The 18,268-nt window shown below is 39.3% G+C and overlaps 1 protein-coding gene and 1 long non-coding RNA gene across 7 annotated transcripts in view; one reads left to right on the top strand and one right to left on the bottom strand.

The window, feature by feature from the left end:
- The window catches only part of SPIC (Spi-C transcription factor), a 28,611-nt gene extending 17,005 nt beyond the window's left edge, over positions 1 to 11,606 (top strand). For 2 of the 6 annotated variants that reach the window (XM_005021533.6, XM_021273729.4), the window contains exons 2-6: positions 2,192 to 2,218; positions 2,834 to 2,927; positions 4,684 to 4,796; positions 5,765 to 5,873; positions 9,310 to 11,606. In XM_005021533.6, the coding sequence (XP_005021590.3) occupies positions 2,216 to 2,218; positions 2,834 to 2,927; positions 4,684 to 4,796; positions 5,765 to 5,873; positions 9,310 to 9,737 (747 nt within the window). In that variant the 5' untranslated portion in view covers positions 2,192 to 2,215 and the 3' untranslated portion in view covers positions 9,738 to 11,606. Of the gene's footprint in view, positions 1 to 635; positions 730 to 2,191; positions 2,219 to 2,816; positions 2,928 to 4,683; positions 4,797 to 5,764; positions 5,874 to 9,309 lie in introns of those variants that run through there. The other 4 variants (XM_005021532.6, XM_005021530.6, XM_005021534.6 and 1 more) reach the window with 4 other exon arrangements.
- LOC110353074 (uncharacterized) lies at positions 10,443 to 15,991 on the bottom strand. The gene is made up of 2 exons (XR_002403084.4): positions 13,392 to 15,991; positions 10,443 to 10,906 (listed from the first exon to the last, which is right to left on the bottom strand). It is a non-coding gene; the product is annotated as an uncharacterized lncRNA (long non-coding RNA).
- Between the last annotated feature and the right edge of the window lie 2,277 nt (positions 15,992 to 18,268).

Below are 18,268 nucleotides of genomic sequence, written 5' to 3'. Positions count from 1 at the left end.
GAACGTGCCTCCAGAATACTTAGCTGCATAGAGCTATGCCACAGGATAGATTATGTCAGTGGTGAGAAGTTTTGTACTGAAATACAAGGAGATTCCTCATCCCAGAGGATGTATCACATGTAGCATGAGCAGCTTGTAGCTGCTGAGGAAGTGTGTGTCAAATCAGCAACTACAGCTTGACTGGATCTTTACTAAATGGTTTAGTAAATGCTTTAGAGATGGGTCTGGGCTACAAACCTGAACAGCAGACATGAAATTCCCCCAACCTCGTATTTTGGGGTCTAGTTTTGTCCAATTCCCACACTGAGCAAAACAGGAGGTTCAGCTAAAACTTTTATATCCACTGTACTCTGTATGGGACAGGCCAGGGATGTAGGTTTTTGCCCTATACATAATATACCAGTGACAGATCCATTAGGATGTTCCACAGCCAAAAGGAATCTCTCCCACTGCCCAGGATCTTTGTGTTTTGGTTAAATAGTTAAAATATTTAATTCTATTTTATTTTCAGTATAAATCACCCTTTCTTTGTCCTGGGTTCTTGTGAAGGGCCATGCTAGCACTGTACTATACCTTTACTGTTAAAAAAAAATCCCTCGCCAAAACACTTCCTTAAAATCAGCTATTTAATGCAGCCCCTTTGCCAGCCCATTGCTGTGGGAACCCAGTCTTCCATTTATTTATGAAACCAGACAGTTTCTTCTATTCTGTGTGGAGCTGAAACTCTAGGTAAGTGTTTTCACTAAACTTACTTAAGGTGTAACATTTTTTTTTTTCCCCTATGAATTCAACAGTGTAAATGGTATAAACATTCAACAGTGTCTTGCTGATACTGATGTCTTTACAGGCTTTGAAAAGCATTATCAGTAGCTGCTGATGTTCTGTCAACGTTACCATTTGTCATTTTGGAATTTTAGTTAGACAAATGCATTTTAGGGAAAACCGTAAGTCTTCACTAGGATATTTAAGGAGATTCACGTCTTTAATTTCTATAGCTCTATATTCCAAGAATCTGGGGCCAGCATTGCAGGTAAAATATTAATCTGGTTTGTTCCAGTTTTATAATTAAATTAGTTTGTTGAAATACTTGCTGCACTGAAATCAAAGAGAGAAATCCCATCAACTTCAGCAAGATCAATTGACTGAATCACCAAGATTTCACTTCACATGCTGATATCCTTCAGCCACGTATTCCTGGTCATCAAGATTTAAAAAAATTTTAATAAATGTTGATAGTACTTTATAATGTACTTTAAGGTATTTGTGTTCTATGTGAGGCAAAATTAGCCAGTTGGAACATTTATGGTGAGTCTTGGCTGAAAATATTTCTTGTTTATATTCAAGCATCTTGTCTCTTCTTTGCATTTTAAAACATCACACACAGACAAATTTTGTATCTGCTAAAATTACTACCAAAATGCCCAGTATTTTTCAATAGACTATAATTAAATCTTCAAATAATAAAATGCTGATTTATTATTATTATTACAACTTTGAAATAAAAATGTGAGTGAGAACAGGAACGAAAGATGCAAGGTAAAATAAATAAATAAATAAATTGTTATAGACTATGCCAAGAAGAGTTACTAAATAATTGTTTCTGAGTAATGTTGTATATAAAAGTATACTCCATGCTAAGCTTGCTGAAAATTTGTCTATCATTTATTAATGAACAAAATTTGCTCCTGGAACTCAAAATTACTCTGAGAGTGTATTTTCATATATAATCAGATGCTAAACTGTGCTATGGAAAATGCAAGCTTGTTTCTACTAGGTCTGAAAAACAAAGGGATTTAAACACTTAATTTTAATTCTGGTCAGTATTTTTTGGAAGAAAGGAGTAGTTGAGCTAACTAGAACAGAATGTCAGCAATAACTATGAATGTCAGCACTTCATAATATCTAAAAATGTTTATACAATGGTTTGGATAATAATTTAAAAGTTACAAGGTTAAAGGTTGGAAGCATCACTAATGAAAAATAGTATGAAGTATAAAAAAATACAATGCTACCAGTATTTAATTGCCTTAAAATGCCACTTTCTATGTAAATTACTTTTATCTGTATTATTATCTTTAATTTCATCAATTGAAATAATATGGAGGTATTTCATTTAGCTAATTTTATTTATGCTGAGGAAATTATTATTTATTTTGAGATATATAACAAGAATAATGTTTATTTTAAACAGGATTCAAGCTTTGATATCTAAATAATGGTAAGTCTACAGTGCCTCTGTTCTTTCATTACTGAGAGCTTCACGTGCCATATAGAAAACTTTTAGGCAAACTCAGATATTGGGGGGATTTTTTAGCTTTTACTGAAGTTATGAACTTCTAGAATGACAATAAAGTTTTCTGAAAATCTACATTGATTCCTATAATGGCATAGTATAGCATTATGTCTACATAAGAAATTCCTTTTTTTTTTTTTCATGTCCATGTTACTGAATGATAGTGTTGGCTTCATACATCACATTAAACAAGTAACACATACCTCTGTACTAAATACTACAAAGCAGTCCAATAACAGTAACACCCTTTTAGTGAACTTCTGTTGCAAATGAAGGAAATGAACTTTGAAATATTTGCACGAGTGAGTAATGTTACCCATGAGAGCTCACCCACTGACCTCAAAGAGACTTCGCAAAGGAGTGAGAACTTTCTTATAACAGCAATGATTCTGGTAATGCTTAATTTTCTGCAAAATACATATTCCAGGAGGATGGCATGATACATATGTATTCCATATAATCACTATATTTTCCAACTGACGATGTTGAAGGAACAAGCCTGGTCTTTTCTGACTCTTGACAGAATAAATGTTCTTGCAGAATTTTCCTGATCAAGACATACTGGGCCAGGCTTTTGAAGATGCGCTAGAAGTACTGCAGCAGCAATCTGACAAAGAAATGCAGTATTCACAAGGTAAAAGGGGCCATTATTCCCATTCACTATCACTTTATATTTTTACAGGAAAGTATGTCTTAAAACATGTAGGTGGGAGAAGAATTTCTCAGAGGTGGATTAATGCACAGCTCAGGGGTACATTGCAGAAAAAGGGGAAGAACGTTTGGAGGGTTTCTGTACCTCCCAGCATGGTGTGCATCTTCCAAGTCACAGCAAAGGGAAGTCGCTGGACAGCTCCCCATTTCCCTTCCCCAGGTGTACTGAGTTCAGGTTTCCTACAACCAAAATATGTAAGGCCACAGTACAATAGCTATTTTCCAGTTTTAATGCTTTAATTGAAAAAATGCTCTTCTGTTATGCTGTAAATATACTCATATAGCAGCAAATTCCAGTGCAGAGGAATAATAATAATAAAAAATACAAAAAGTCTAACATACAAAATTAATTTCCACAATTACTTTTTATTTACATTAAAATACAACTTAATCATTTTTAGGCAGAAATGTTAGTTTGAGTCTGGGTAATTAGAAGAAAAGTGATTTTCTTGACTTCTAGACTAAGATTTACACTTTACAAAACTTAAAGTATACGAAAGCTCTATATTAATCGAGTTCAGGCAAGACTCTGGCAATTAAAATGGTACAAAACTTAAAATCTGTGTTTGGTGTTTTTTCATCGTGAATAGAATTCAGAGGAAAGGAAAGTAAGAGGCTACATCAGAAACCCTCTAAGTTCAGAAGAATATGCCTCCTGTCTTCTTTGTGGAATGTGTTTCATACAAGGAAGTTTACTTACATATTTATCTATGATATACTGAAATGCAAATATGAGCAATCGGGCCACATCTTCAGCTGTTGTAAACAGTTATTGGCCCCACTGCAGTGGTAATTTACACACTGGAGGATCCTCTATATATAACTTCTTGCAATGTTCTGGCTTGGATCTGTTGTCAGGGCCAACAAAGAGATGTTTAAACACTTGCAACTCAGTGTATAGTTATGTCTCATTGCTCACACACATTTCCACTTGCAACAGATGTGCTCTCCAAAATCTTCTTCTGACCACTCACAGTGCGTAATGTCTTCCAAGTGCCTTGGTCCAGTGTCCTTTTCTGCTTCTTTTAAACATCCTGAGGTCTTGGGGTCCTTCTGTGTTGTTCTTTCAGGCACTACAGGTACTCTGAGAATTTTTTTTCCCTGTAGCTGATTTGAAGTAATCGTGTTTTTGGACAGCTGAGACAGCATTGCCCAGAATCATGTTTACCAGCTCCTCTCCTTCACTTCATTCACAATTCTGGACTCTCACTTGCATTGTACTAATGACCTGCTGAAGAATTGCATGACATTCCCTTTTTCTTTCTCATACATATATTATAATCTTCAATAATTTTCCCATTTCCTAAGACTGGTGATCTGTTTGGCTCTCCCTTTTTCTATTAACCAAACTATTTTGCAATACTATGAAATAACTGGAATTTTATCTTAGCAAATATTGCTTTACATAATGAAGGTAAGAAAAACCAGCCTAGGGCATGGTTAGCAGTACCACTATACATACCTCTGTGCAAATTATACTGGATAACCTCCTGGTTATATATTGGATAAACATCCCGGCTCTGGAGAGTTTATTATTTAGACAGCAGCAACAGGATAAATGCATTTTGACAGGCCCAGTAGCATGTTAGGTTGTTTGCTGCTGTCGGTTTTGGTTTTGTTTTTGCCTTCTTCTCTCCCTTCTACTCACACAGTTTTTGCTCCTTCCTCCTAATTCTCAGGTTATAAAAATTGCCTGACTGTGATCAACCATCACTCTCACGTCCGAGCAAGTCCCAGCTACTCTGCAGCACCATCTACAGAAGACCCAGGATACAGCTGGAGAAATATGATAGTAAGTGAACTGATTACTACAGACATAAATGGAAAATTAGCTGAGCATCTGTGATTTCTAGTAGAAATCATTATGCTAACTCTAACACAAATTTAGTCTGGCCAGGCATAATTCAGATAAAATTGCACTGGGAAATATTTGCAAAACATATTTAATAGGCTCTTTTCAGGAATCATCTTAGCTGTTTGGTGCTATTCTGTGGTTCATCACATAAAATGACAACTAACAAACAAACCTACTAGTACAGCAGGGAAAAGGTCTTCTCTCTCTTACCCAGAGAAGAAGAATATTGCACAGAAGAGGTAGAGAACAATAAATTTCAGTCTCTACACAGCATCTGCCCCTGTGAGAAAGAACCAGGCCTTTGATTTCTTCTCCAGTGGTCTGCTTTAAGTTGACTGGAAAGACCAGCATGGATTGCACGCTGAGCTCAGCTTCAGCTCATCTTCATTCTTAAAAACACTGGAAGCGTGGCCTGCAGGAGTGATGGAAAATGGGTAGTGCAGGGGAAAGAATTTCAGGTAAACAGATTCCACAAAAGCCCGTTTTCAACCAGCAATTCAATTAGCAAGAACGTAACAGGAACTACAAAGTCTGTCTAGAGGCACAGCCCAAGTGGCCCTTGTATTTTATTAACTCTGGAAAAGGAGTTCACAGGTCCTCCAGCAGAAAGGTTGAAGGTGCTGAGTGAGGCAATTATTCTATTATCCCTCTTAACTTCTCCCCTGTTGGGCCATTATTCCCTTTGGACATGCTAATGTTGCTCCTAAGGAGCAACAGAGTGCACTGATAGAGTGCAGGGAACAGATAGAGTGCACTGCAGGCCTTTGTGGGAGTGAAAAGTCTTCTCTGGGTCGGGTGATGAAAGATTGCTTTCCTTCAGGCTTCAGGCAAATAATTATTACAAGTTTCTTTTTCCTCAGAGATTGTGCACTGTTGCTAACTCTTCATTGTCTTAATTCTTGAAGAACAGTTCAGGGGATTTTTATGCAGATGAGACTGTTTACCATATGCTGCAGAATACTCCTGAAAGCCAAGTGATGCATGCTGCTGGTGGCCAGCCAAAAGCAGGAAAAGGTGTGTAGAGAGAATACATCTTGACATGTGCATTGCATTAATTTAAAACTCCTTTGGTGAACTGTGCTTTCTCTGTATCCTATTTTTTTTTACTTTTAACAGGAAAAAAAATAAGTCATTTTTTAACAGTAACTAGAATACAACTGCTAGTGTTCAGTTCCTATCTGCTAAATCTCATACAGTAAGATAAATCTGCTAACTTCTCATTCTCTCCTCTTGTTTATTACATGAAGAAACAAACCAGAGATGGGTTCACTTCAAATCATCTGGGTTGAAGTCTGATGCAAAGAATTACAATAACATCTTTATCCACTTTAATAACTCATTTTATTTCTTTTGGTCAAAGCAGTGGTTTTATTGAAGGTTTTCAACATACGTTATTATGTTTGTACTGGACTTTATGCCTTCCTCTGTTTACTGTTCAAATTGCTTCTTAGCTTTTGTCACTTCCAGTGAACACTTTGACAGCTGTTTTTATGCTCCTTTTGGTTGACTTTACTTGAGTGGATATCTGTTTTGCTGAGAGTACGTCAGGTGCCATTGGCCATCACTGTACTTCAGTTGTTGCACTCATTCTTTGGTTTTCATTTGGGACTCAGCATCCTTTGTATGACTCTGCTAGATGAGATTTCCACAGCTTCCACTCTGAGTGTTGTACCTACTTCTGACTGTGAGGTCTTTTTGAGTAGCTTCCTGATTTTATTGCTTTTTGAAATCCCCTTCTCTCAATGTTAACCACACGGTGTCAGTTTTTGTATCATCCCTTACCATTGATGCTGAACACTGTGGTTTCTGTTGCTTAATAGCTCAGCTACTATGACTACTACAAGTTCCTTGGGACGATGGGAAGATTAAGCTCTCCTTTTAAGTTCTGTACTTCTGACTCTTGAAATTCACTGCTATGTATGCAAATATGCCAATCAAAAAATGTTACTTTTCTAAGTCTTACCCAATTTTACATGCTGTTAGCTTAAGCCACCTTCAGTTGTTACTGCTCTGTTAAACTTAATTTCCTAATTAATCTTCCTTTTACATTATTATCAATCTTCTTTTCCAGAAGGCTATACTGCACAGTATTTCGGAATGGCTGGCTATTCTTATGTGTGTGTGTGTGCTTTGTTTATTTTCTCTCTCTCTTTTTTTTTTTTGTTTTGTTTTGTTTTCTTTCTTTTTGTCTCCATGACAATATCCTGCCAGAAACTATGATTTGGGGAACTATTTCCCCTATACCTAGATAAATTTAGTCCTCTTGTCCTCTTATTTGTGCATGAGAGGTTATCTGTATACTAGCATGTAGTGTTACCCTTTAGGAATAGATCTGTAAATGAAACAATTAGTACTGAGGATGCAAAGTCTGTGTTTAAAGTGTTTCATGGGGGTTAGGGCTATCTCTAGGATGGCCACAAGTTCTGAAACCTGCAGTGACTTAAATATGTTTCTGGAAAGCATCTCTCTGAGTTTGGTTTCTTCTGAAAGGAGTCCAACTCATGCATTTCAAGGCCAGTCCTTGATAAGAATGAAAGCTCAGTAAGTAGAGACCATCAAGAGATGTACGTCAAGAGACATACACAGAATTAAGCTGCTTCAGGCCAATGTAGTGCAGAAACCTAATGCAGATGCTCCGAAACACCTTCTGGAGGAGCTTCCTCTCTCCAGTGACTACATAAGCAACCTGCAGAAACTAGGCAGCTGGCTTGGACTGATGTTGTGCAGTGATTTAAAGACAGGTAATGAACACTACTAGCTTATTCAACACTATGCAGTGCAAAGATCCATGCACTAGCCCCACCTCAAACAGATGTGCCTGCATGCTGTAGGGCTTTAGAAATGATAGCTTGAATCTAGAAATATAGCTTCATTAGCACACATAAGCCCATATGCCCTCTCAAACCAGTGCAGCAGCTGGAGAAATCTAGACAGCAGAACTAAGAGGCTGGACAGCATGAACTCTGAGATGCTGGTAGAGAAGTGGCTACACTACTGTTTTCCTGTAGAAACTCAGTCTGCAGTAGCTAGAAGTTCCGATGAACAGCAGAGGCATCTAGGTGTCCCCCAGGTCTTATTCATTCTAGCATTGGTTTGTAGGATTACGGGATTATTCTGGTTGGAGGGGACTTAAGAATGTCATCTGCTATTATTCAGAATTGCTTACTGTGACCAGGCAGTCTCCTTCATGTTTCTTTTAAGCTTCTCATTTGAACGTATTATAGGTATTTTTAGTAGAATATGTGCTTCTAGCCACAGGCCAATTTTTATTTAGATCCTGAAACTTTATTATTTTTTGGAAAGTACCTCTGATTTCAGGATCTTCTTCTTCCTAGTCTGTCTGTCACTTCTCTCCTATTTCCTTATCACCAGATGCAGAGTTATTGTCATCCCTAACAGATGTTTTGGCTTGACCTCAGTGTTCCTTAGCTACTGCCTCTTTTCCCCAGCCCCTGATTTAAAATAGCCATGCAAGACAAGACATTATGAACTTTAGGTGCAGCTGCTTGTATCCACTTTGGTTAAAGTGGAAGCCGTTCTTCTGCATAGACTCTTCTTCCTGCAAAATGTTCCTCTTTGTCTCATAATCTTCAACTCTTCCTCCTTATAGCAGCTTCTTGGTCAACCTTTGCTCTGTGAAGGGAACTGGGAGCACTGCAGAGAGAGAGACCCACAAGACCTATGTGAAACTAATAAACCTCACTAGTAAACTTGAGTGTGAGAGCTGAACCTGTGGGGAGAAGAACTTACTTGACTGACAAATATTGCTCACTGAGCTTCCTCTATTCTGCATTGGATGCAATTTGACATTTCTGCATGTGTTTAGAAAAATACAGTCTATGAGAAGGTCTAGCTTCTTAGTGACTAGGTGAGGTTTACAGTTCAAAACTAGCTTGCTCTTCCTGAACATTCACTCCCTCTTTTTTATATCAGAGGCTACCTTGCATCCCCAAAACAGTCCTGAAACAAATCTGACAAAATCAATTCATCTCAAATACTTTGAGTTTTGATTAAGTGGGGTAAGCATTTATTAAAAAGCATTCAGGTTGGCTCTCCAGGGTCTCTTTCCAGCACTGCCTGAGGATGTGATTCCCTGCACAGCATGTGTCTGAAGATTGCTAAAAGCAGCTCCTCAGTCCTAACACATAACAAAGTCAACACACATTTGTCATGATCCACTAATAAGCTGCTCTTAAAACTCTAATGACCAAATCCCTTCCTGTCACCACAGATCTATATGCCATTTCAGAACTATCACCCCATTTGCTACTGGTAGTCTTCTGTTGAATAGTTTATATTGATCTTTGAATTTCAAACAGGATATTAGGTTTACGTATGTTCTTTTTTTTTTTTTTTTCCTTACAATCCCTTCCAGGAAAAAAGACAACTGCTCATATTTTAAAACCAGCATGAGTTCTATTCTGACCTTTTGTATTTTATTTCTTAATAGGTAGAAAAAAACTTCGTCTGTTTGAGTACCTCCACGAGTCTCTGTATGATCCAGCTATGGCAAACTGCATTCAATGGGTGGATAAGCCCAATGGTGTCTTCCAGTTTGTCTCCAAAAACAAGGAAAAACTTGCAGAGTTGTGGGGAGAAAGGAAGGGAAACCGCAAGATCATGACATATCAGAAAATGGCCAGAGCACTGAGGAATTATGGAAGAACAGGTGAAATAATCAAAATCCGAAGGAAGTTGACATACCAGTTCAGTGCTGTTGTTTTACAGAGACTTGCTCCAGCCTATTTCTTGGGAAAAGAAACTGTTTATCATCCATACATTCAGCCTAATCAAGAGTATCAGTGTGCAGACGAATGGATTAACTATAACAGTTACATGTATAACAATGGTTATGCATTACAGCATGCTAACAGCTAGATATCTTTCTCATATAACCAAGTCTTTGTTGGCTCGCAATACTTTCCAGCACAGGAACTCTTCTCTGCACATAGCTTTTCCTATATATCATACAAACAAATGAAGAGGAGGGTTTTAAAATTTATCTTTACCTAGTTTTGTTTCTTTTGAAGGTACTCATAAAAAGCCATTGACTATTGAAGAAAAACAGCAGCTGTAGAGTAGCTTGTGTCCTGACATTAATGAAAAGTATTCTTCAGATTCAAGCTCGTATATCCAGAATGGGGATCAAGACTTTTGTCTGCTCTCTGGATCAAAGATCCCATTCTGATAACATTCCTTCATTGGAAGCTCTGTGTAAATCCCCAGCATTTCCAATCAGAAGTTAGGTGTGGTTGTACCACAGAGCACATGCTCCTTATCACTTGAATGTATATGAATTATAAATGGGAGAGATTTGCCAACTGCACGAAGCTACTGTCTGCTCTTTCATCAATGCTCTTTATTAAGAGCTGATTTCTAAGTGAATGCCTGGCTGAACTATAACATCCACATGAAGGTGCACCTGTTGGCAAAGTTGTTAATCCTTAATCACTTATATTAACATATTTTAACATAGATCCTAGCATATGGTATTAGGATCGCCAGGTGTATGTCTCACTGTTGGCAGTGGATTATTTGGGAAACTCATCATGCCATGACAGGGTTAGTAAAGGACTATAAGGATTATGTCTTTTTTTTTTTTTTTTTTTTATTAAATGAAGATACTTACAGTTCTGCCCTCACTAATATGTGAAGCTGCACTTTAATCCATCAGTTCTCTACTCAGCTGACAAAGACAGCTTTGTTATTTATAACCTCTTTTGGTGTTATAACTTTATATATAGAAGATCAGTTTCACTTCTCCAGATCTTTTTCTACATGGCAATGCTGCTGAGATGCTCTGATTTTACACTCTCTTCATAGGAAGAAGTAGTAAATTTAGATAAAAAGAGAGTACTATCCCCTTATGCCAAGATGATACCTGTAACTCTACATTTTCTGATGCTTCTGTTCCTTGATCAGCTTGTATTGTCATATGAATTGGTTGTTGTGCCAAAATACTTCCATTTGACTGCATTCAATTCCATGTTCTGCATTTTGCTTCAAGTGACTTCAGGTCCAGGTAGAAATAAAGGCAAAGCCGATTTCTGTAGAGAGATACAAATGGTGTCCTGATATGTTTCATGCAATTCACTGATTTTGATAGTTACCCCTTGCTTTAAATCCTGCTTACTTCTACAGAGAAATTATTTTATGTAATAGACACAATGCAACACACTCCACTCAAACAAAATTCAAGTTTTGTAAGATTGGATTCAATACTTTGTTAAGATGACAGACGTGTACTTTCAGAAATCTGAGGTTTGTTAAACAGCACTAAAAACAGGCCTAGATTTTATGTCAGTGAACATCTACCAAAATAAGAAGGTAATAACTGTGTTGGTACTACTTCAAGTGTAGTATTTCATAATATGTAAATTTTCTACAAAATAGGCACAAGATGTCTCTGGTTTTATAGAACTAAGTCTTGAATGTGCTGTAGCACTAAATGTACTAGGATTTTTACTCTTTTAGAGGACTGAGAAATTTAGGTTGGGATGCCTTCACTGTGTGAGCATGTACCTAACTATGACTTCAAATAATCTTTATGTACATAAATTTGACAAGAAACTGCACATTTTGGTTACTCCACATCTGTCACTACTTGCACACTGTCTTTATGCACAAGGCTGGTAATGCACACCAGGATAAGAATTTGCTTTGTGTAAAATGTTTACTTTATCAGTGTGTTTGGTTTCACTTTCCTCAGCCTCGTATACTTTTTAAGGAAATAAACACTTTTGCAGATTCTGTGTTACCTTTTTCACCTATATGTAAACATTAATGTTTTCTTGCTATAAAACTGGTAACCAGATGAGAATTTACAGCTGCAGCTGGAAGAGCAGTACAGAACTGGAGAAGAGTCCAGGGGTAAGAAGAACTGGAGGGAAGTTCAGGCAGAGAAGATATGAGGGAATCATGGTATCAGTGGAGAGAAAGAAAGGGAAATTAGAGTTAAGTAAAGCTGAGGAAAGAGAACAGTATGAGCCAGAAACCTAGTGGGGGAATCTAAATAAATAAATAAATAAATAAAACAAGGGAATGACACGGTCTGTCTTTCTTAGCTTGTGATTGGAGGCGTGTGGTAGGTAGGCACTAAAGAGCTTAGATATGTGGATACTATTGGAAGGAAAGAAAGATAAAGGATACTGTGCACACTGCGGAGAGGACAGATTTCAGCCACAGGAATAACCATGTGGACTGAGATGGTGTTAGAAAAAGATTTGAAAAAAAAAAAAAAAAAAAAAAAAATATATATATATATATATATATATATATAGGTACTGCCCCAAATTAAGTACCTGGAGAGATTGTGGAAATTCCTTCTGTAGTTCTGTGGCTATACAGCAGGATATTTATCTATACAATAAACCAACATTGGGCTCACATACAGAAAACATTCTTGGTTGTTAGCAGTTCTCTAACTATACAGAATCATAAAATATCCCAAGTTGAAAGGACCCACAAGGATCACTGAGTCCAAATCCTGGGTCCTCAAAAGACCACACAAAAAATCAGACCACATGTCTGAGAGCACAGTCCAAACTCCAACAGGCTTGTTGCTGTGACCACATCCCTGGGGAGCCTGTCCCAGTGCCCGACCACCCTCTGGATGCAGAACCTTTCCCTAACCCCCAGCCTGACCCTCCCCTGTCCCAGCTCCATGCCGTTCCCTCGGGTCCTGTCACTGTCCCCAGAGAGCAGAGCTCAGCGCCTGCCCCTCCACTCCCCTCATGAGGGAGCTGCAGGCCGCCATGAGGCCTCCCCTCAGCCTGCTCTGCTTGGGGCTGTACAAACCAAGGGACCTCAGCTCCTTCTCACACATCCTGCCCTCCAGACCCTTTACCATCTCCATAGCCATCATAGACAGTTTTGTATCTTTCTTATACTGTGGCACCCAGAACTGCATGCAGTACTTGAGATGAGGCCGCACCAGCACAGAGCAGAGAAAAATCCTTTCCCTTGACCAGCTAGCAATGCCGTGCTTGATGCACCCCAGGGTACAGTTGGCTCTTTTGGCTGCCAGGGCACACTGCTGGCTCATATTCATCTTGCTGTCAACCAAAACCCCAAGAAACTCTTCCTGCAGAGCTGATCTCCAGCCTCTTGTCCCTAAGTCTGTACACAACAAAACAAAGGAAGTGGTGGATTCTTTGTTGAGAAAATCTTGAAATCATTTGTCTTGAAATCTTTTAACCAAAGCCATATCCCTTACTGATATGTACAGTAATGGTGTTATCCAGGAGTTAGATTTTAATACACAATTGGTGGTGCAGAAACATACCAGGTGATGATACATCTACCATTAAAATGGAGGGCTGAGATGGCTGGGTGCCAAAGTAATAGCCATATCAGAAGACACAAGATTTAATGTAGGAAATTGGATTGCTGCTAGTCTCAGTATTTGCACAAGTCTGTCATGTAACTCCATGGAATAAAGCCAAGGTTACACACAAAGATCTAAGCAGAACCAGGATGGGTGCTTGTAGTCATTTTGAAGCTGGAAAAGACAGTCCCATGTGCATCTCTTACCTTCCAACACCGTCCTCCCATCCTCAGCCTCTGCATCCATCTCCTCCTTCCTGGTTGTAAAGGCTTGAACATATCTGATGGTGCCAAGCACCCAGAGGAAACAGAAGCAGCAGCATCTGAGAATGGCTTTACGTTAGCGGTGTAACTTTTGATAACTGACCCATTGCTGCCACTGCTGACTTCAATTTTATCTTTCTGTTGGCTCCTTCCTCCTCACCCCAGCAGACAAACTGGGCCAGAAAGCAGACTTTCTGACCACCTACCTGCCTAACTTATGCACACACTGATTTAGACAATGCATCTTGAATAGGTTTCCTTGATTCAGAAAAGCCTGGAACCTGGCCTAAGGCCTGGAATAGAGCCTAAGAAAGAAGCTGTGCTCCTCCTGTCTCCCACTCTCAGAGCTGCCCCAGGCAGAGCTAGGTGCCCTGTAACGAAGTAATGTGTGTGCCTCCTGATGCTTCAAGCACTCATTGAGGACATGAGCCTGTCAGAGTGAACTATGCTTCTTAAAGGGATGGCAGAAATCCTCTCACAGGTGTGACTAAGCATTTGGATAATCACCTTGCTCATCCCCTCATTCTGGACCAGTGCCTCTCCCTGGCACATGTTGCTTGTTCGCTTCAGCAAGCCTAACTACCGAGGAAGCATATCACAGGTAGGCTGTCTTTTCTTTTTTATCTGCTGTAACTTCAGCTTTGTTTCCTGATGGAAGGTCCCTATACTATGAGCCAGGACGGCATTAGGTGGGGTCACACCCTGGCTGGAGGAGCTTTGCCTCTTTGGCGTGGGGGTGGCCCTAGGCCCACCAGATGGCACCAACACACAGCTTTTCACACTGAACTTGCGGTGTTTGCAGTCCTCATGGTCAGTTGGTCTTCCCTGCATGTGAAGAATATGTGAAGAATCCATGAAGAATAAAAGAATAAGCAAAGCTATATATATATGTATATGAATATATATATATATTAGATTTAGGCTTCTGAATTCCTGTGAGTAGGAACTGCAATTGATAGCCTTACAGACTCTCTGAAGGATACAGAACCAGACTATTATTGTTACATACTGTATTTACTCCATCTTGCTCTTACTATGCCATATATCCTTTTCAGCAGACAAAGGCAGGAGGGGGGAGGGGTTCTTAGCTTCCAGCTGAGAAAAGTTTTGGTTTGATTTGTTTTGAACTGCTTCAATTCAAAGTTGATTTCAGTGAAACTTTTCCCTCTGGTAGCACTTTGGGCATGCATCAAGTACTTACCTCCACCCTTTCAGATGTTTACCAGATGCGTGTTCTGGTGACAAATGGATCACAGTTTCCCACTGTGCCAAGCACAGATGGATGCAGTGGGTTACCAATTCCTACCTTTACAAGCTGAGAAATTCTCCTGTTGCATCATACAGCTGCATGCACTGATTTTCCATTACTACATTGTCAGGTGAGTATAAAAAGAATGGAAAATACTACACAGAGTGATGGGCTTTTTTTACAAGAAACATGGATTGTTAACAACAACAAAAAAAAGCGTCCTGGCTACCAAACACAAATCTATTAACCTTCTTTTTGGTTAATGAGAGCTGACCCTGCATTCGTGACAACATCTAAACAATCATAGGTAATTGCCAAACACAAGAATGACTGCAAACACACTGATGTATCAGGATAACACTTGAGACCGACTTGGTTGTTCAGGCTCTTTGCTAGTTAGGTTTTGTTGACACTGGCAATTCTTATGGTTTCATAGTTTAAAAAACATTCTTTTACAAACAAAGTCAAGACAAACTCCCAGATTCTCTCTAAACCACAGGAGCAGACTCCTGCATCTGTGCACAAACTGAGGGTAATGGCTTTGCATGTGCCTGCTGCTGTCTGTATGAACAGATTCAGTTGTGGGACTGGAGGGACACCAAGACCATAAAACACAATCTGTATTTTTTAATCTCTTTTTTTTTTTTTTACAGTGGCTTTCAGTTCTGCTTTCAGTCAGGTTTACAAATATGGTGTATTTCAGACAGAAACATTTCCTGTAATACTCTGTTAGACAATGCAATTAAGGACTCCTATGCTACAGAAAAGCTAGAAAACTGTCAGTGCACCATGAACAAAATCACTTGACAGTGACAGCAGAGGGCGCTTGCCAAAATGTAGCATTTTCTTGGTATTTTGTTGCCTTTTTTTGTTTGTTTGTTTTTTGTTTTACACCTGCCAGAAGTGCCCGTGGGTTACCAACTGGCCTGCAAGTGGCACTTCACATGCAGTCACTACCTACCTGAGTAAGGAAGTCTGCTGAAATCTGCCGCTGGTTTAGAGCCGTATTTTATCTAACTTCTATCTGTCTTACATGCAGACATCCTGTCAATTTCCTGTGGCATGTTTTGGACCAAAACTGTCAGAGTTACCTATGAAATTCCCATTGGTTTACTCAAAAGAGGCCTAGATTTTTAAAACTTGAGTTTTTAAAACTTGAGTGCATTGCCACCACTACAGTTACTATTTATATATATGGTGTTTTTATCATGTCTCTTATTATACCACTATCACCAGGAGATTTCACAGTGCTCTGAAAAAACACCATTATCCCCACTATATATGTAGGGTTAGAAGAGCATACCTGAGGTAAGGTCAGATATTTATGGGCTTGTGGCAGGTGAGTGATCAGGCAGGAAGGAGAATGTTAACATTTTGGGCCCATCTTGCAGCCAACAGCCAGGCTCAATTTGTCCTGGTCCAGCTTTCTGGTGTTCCTGAAGCATCAGAAGAGATAAGTAAAATAATTAGCATCATCCAATGCAAAAGTGCCAGTAAGCAGCCCTCCACTGGCACACCTGGAGGCAGTTTTTTTTTTTTTCATATTACTCAACAACACACCCCAGATTTAAGTTGCTGGAGGCACTAGAGAAGAAGGGAATTTCTGGAGCAGATGAGCAGTTTTTCCCAAAGCAGCACTTCTTCTGCTTTTTCTGATAAAGGAAGATATTTCCACATGTCCAATTATGACAGCAGGGAGCTTCAAGTCAGACAGGCTGGGAGTAGGGGGAACATCTTGAAATGCCACTCTCCCAGAACAATATAGCGCCTAAGAAACACCAGCCACCTTGTTAGGAAGTTGCACATTGAACAGTCCGTGTTGATACAATGGATTATAAGGTGAATTACAGTGCAACCAGGCTGTATTAGCAAGATGCCATTAAACTGCATGCAGAGTGTAAACTGATGGATGGAAAAGTAAATTCCTTATTTGACATTCCAGAAACACATAACCTAATACAAGGGTTCAAGAACCACAATGAAATAAAAAGAAAGACAGCTGGTAGTTTGTCATGATATCTCTCTGTAGATTTAGAGGCATTAATTACATATGGGGAATATTAACGACAGTTTAAACTGGAATGTAGCTAATCATTATGATATGATCTCCAAGCAGAATGCTGGTGAAGCCATGTAATATTTTTCCTTCAGGCGAAATGAAAACTCAGAAAATCTGTGTGGAATACTATCAGCTTGTACTGGCCCAAGGGTCTAGGCTGACTTCTTTGCCTCATGAGAGCAGAATTCAATAACAACGAGAAGACATTTCTTACAGATTTGGCTAACCCTGTAAGTCTTGCTGAGATCCAGAAAACACAGGAGATGGCTTAAACACCTTCAGAATACCTTAGAAATAATAATATTTGAATTATTTGATTTGTCTTCCAGTTTTTAAGCCCTTTGATTTTAGGTCTCCAGTCTGGACCCAAAGAAGTTGAGGCTAAAATCTTTTCAAAAAACACCCAGACTCTGGTAGAGTTGGGGTGGTTTGAAACGTAGCGCATTTGGAGAGATGCACAGCAGTAAGGAAAACTCCATCTTCTGTACAAATAGCAATGTGCTTCACAGTGGAGATAAACTCATCTACCACAATGATATTGTGGTATTGCTTGCAGCCAGAGACAAAAGCAGAAAGATGCAACTGTGAGATAAAAGGCCTTGGAAGGTCTAAGCGTATCACTAAGAGTAGTCCTGGAGAAAATCTGTAGTTTTCACTTGGTGTCACTGAGAGATTATGTTATGTCTTGTGAAAAGCCCAGTAGAGTGCTTTGAGAAGAAGCTGAAGGAAGTATCTGCACGCACTCCTCTCTTTACTTGGAAGCTGCATTTAAGCTGAGAACCAAACCATCAGGTTCTGCCTGAGCTGTGCTACAGCCATGCCCTGCCTGGCCTTGTACCTTGCTGATCCAGATGCTCACCCTAATCCATAGACCGATTTCCTGATGTGACTTCAGACCTTCCTCATCTGTATGGACATGTCTTGCCATCTCTGAACTGTGTCTGACCTGGTTACTGCCACCAACCCTGCTCTGCTCACCTCAGTTGGGTGTTGTCTGGTTGTGTCCTTGTCTGTGAGGTCTCTTCTTGTCCACCTTGTTAAGCTCAGCATCCCGCTCCCCTTCCATTGCAGATCGTTGTCATATTAATATTATCTTATCCTCTTGAGAATTCTTCCTCTTACGTCTCTGACAAATCCACAGTTGCTCTAGAATAATCATTACAGGAGTATAGTTGTGAGTAGTGTAAGAACCTCCTTATATACAGTAACCAAAGAGAAGCTCTAAAGAAACAGCTCTGCAGGAGCTGTTTCAGGCTGTCGCAGGCTGTAAGTAACAGGAAATGTAAGCCTTTCTGCTTTCTGAATCGCTTTCACTCAGATACAGCATGGTTTAATTTCCAGTGTGCCTCCATCAGTTTGATTTCTTCTCATGTTTTGGAGTCCCTGGGTAGCTGTAATTCACCCCTTGGTTTGCCCTCTGACATGGTGAGGACAGCAGCATATAATCAATGGCAGGCTTGCTACTATTAATCTTGTTCAGTAAGGGCCTGATCTTCTTTCTGTGAAAAGCAA

Source organism: Anas platyrhynchos, chromosome 1 (assembly GCF_047663525.1).
Source record: "Anas platyrhynchos isolate ZD024472 breed Pekin duck chromosome 1, IASCAAS_PekinDuck_T2T, whole genome shotgun sequence".
Classification (NCBI taxonomy): domain Eukaryota; kingdom Metazoa; phylum Chordata; class Aves; order Anseriformes; family Anatidae; genus Anas; species Anas platyrhynchos.
This window is presented reverse-complemented; position numbering and strand designations above follow the sequence as displayed.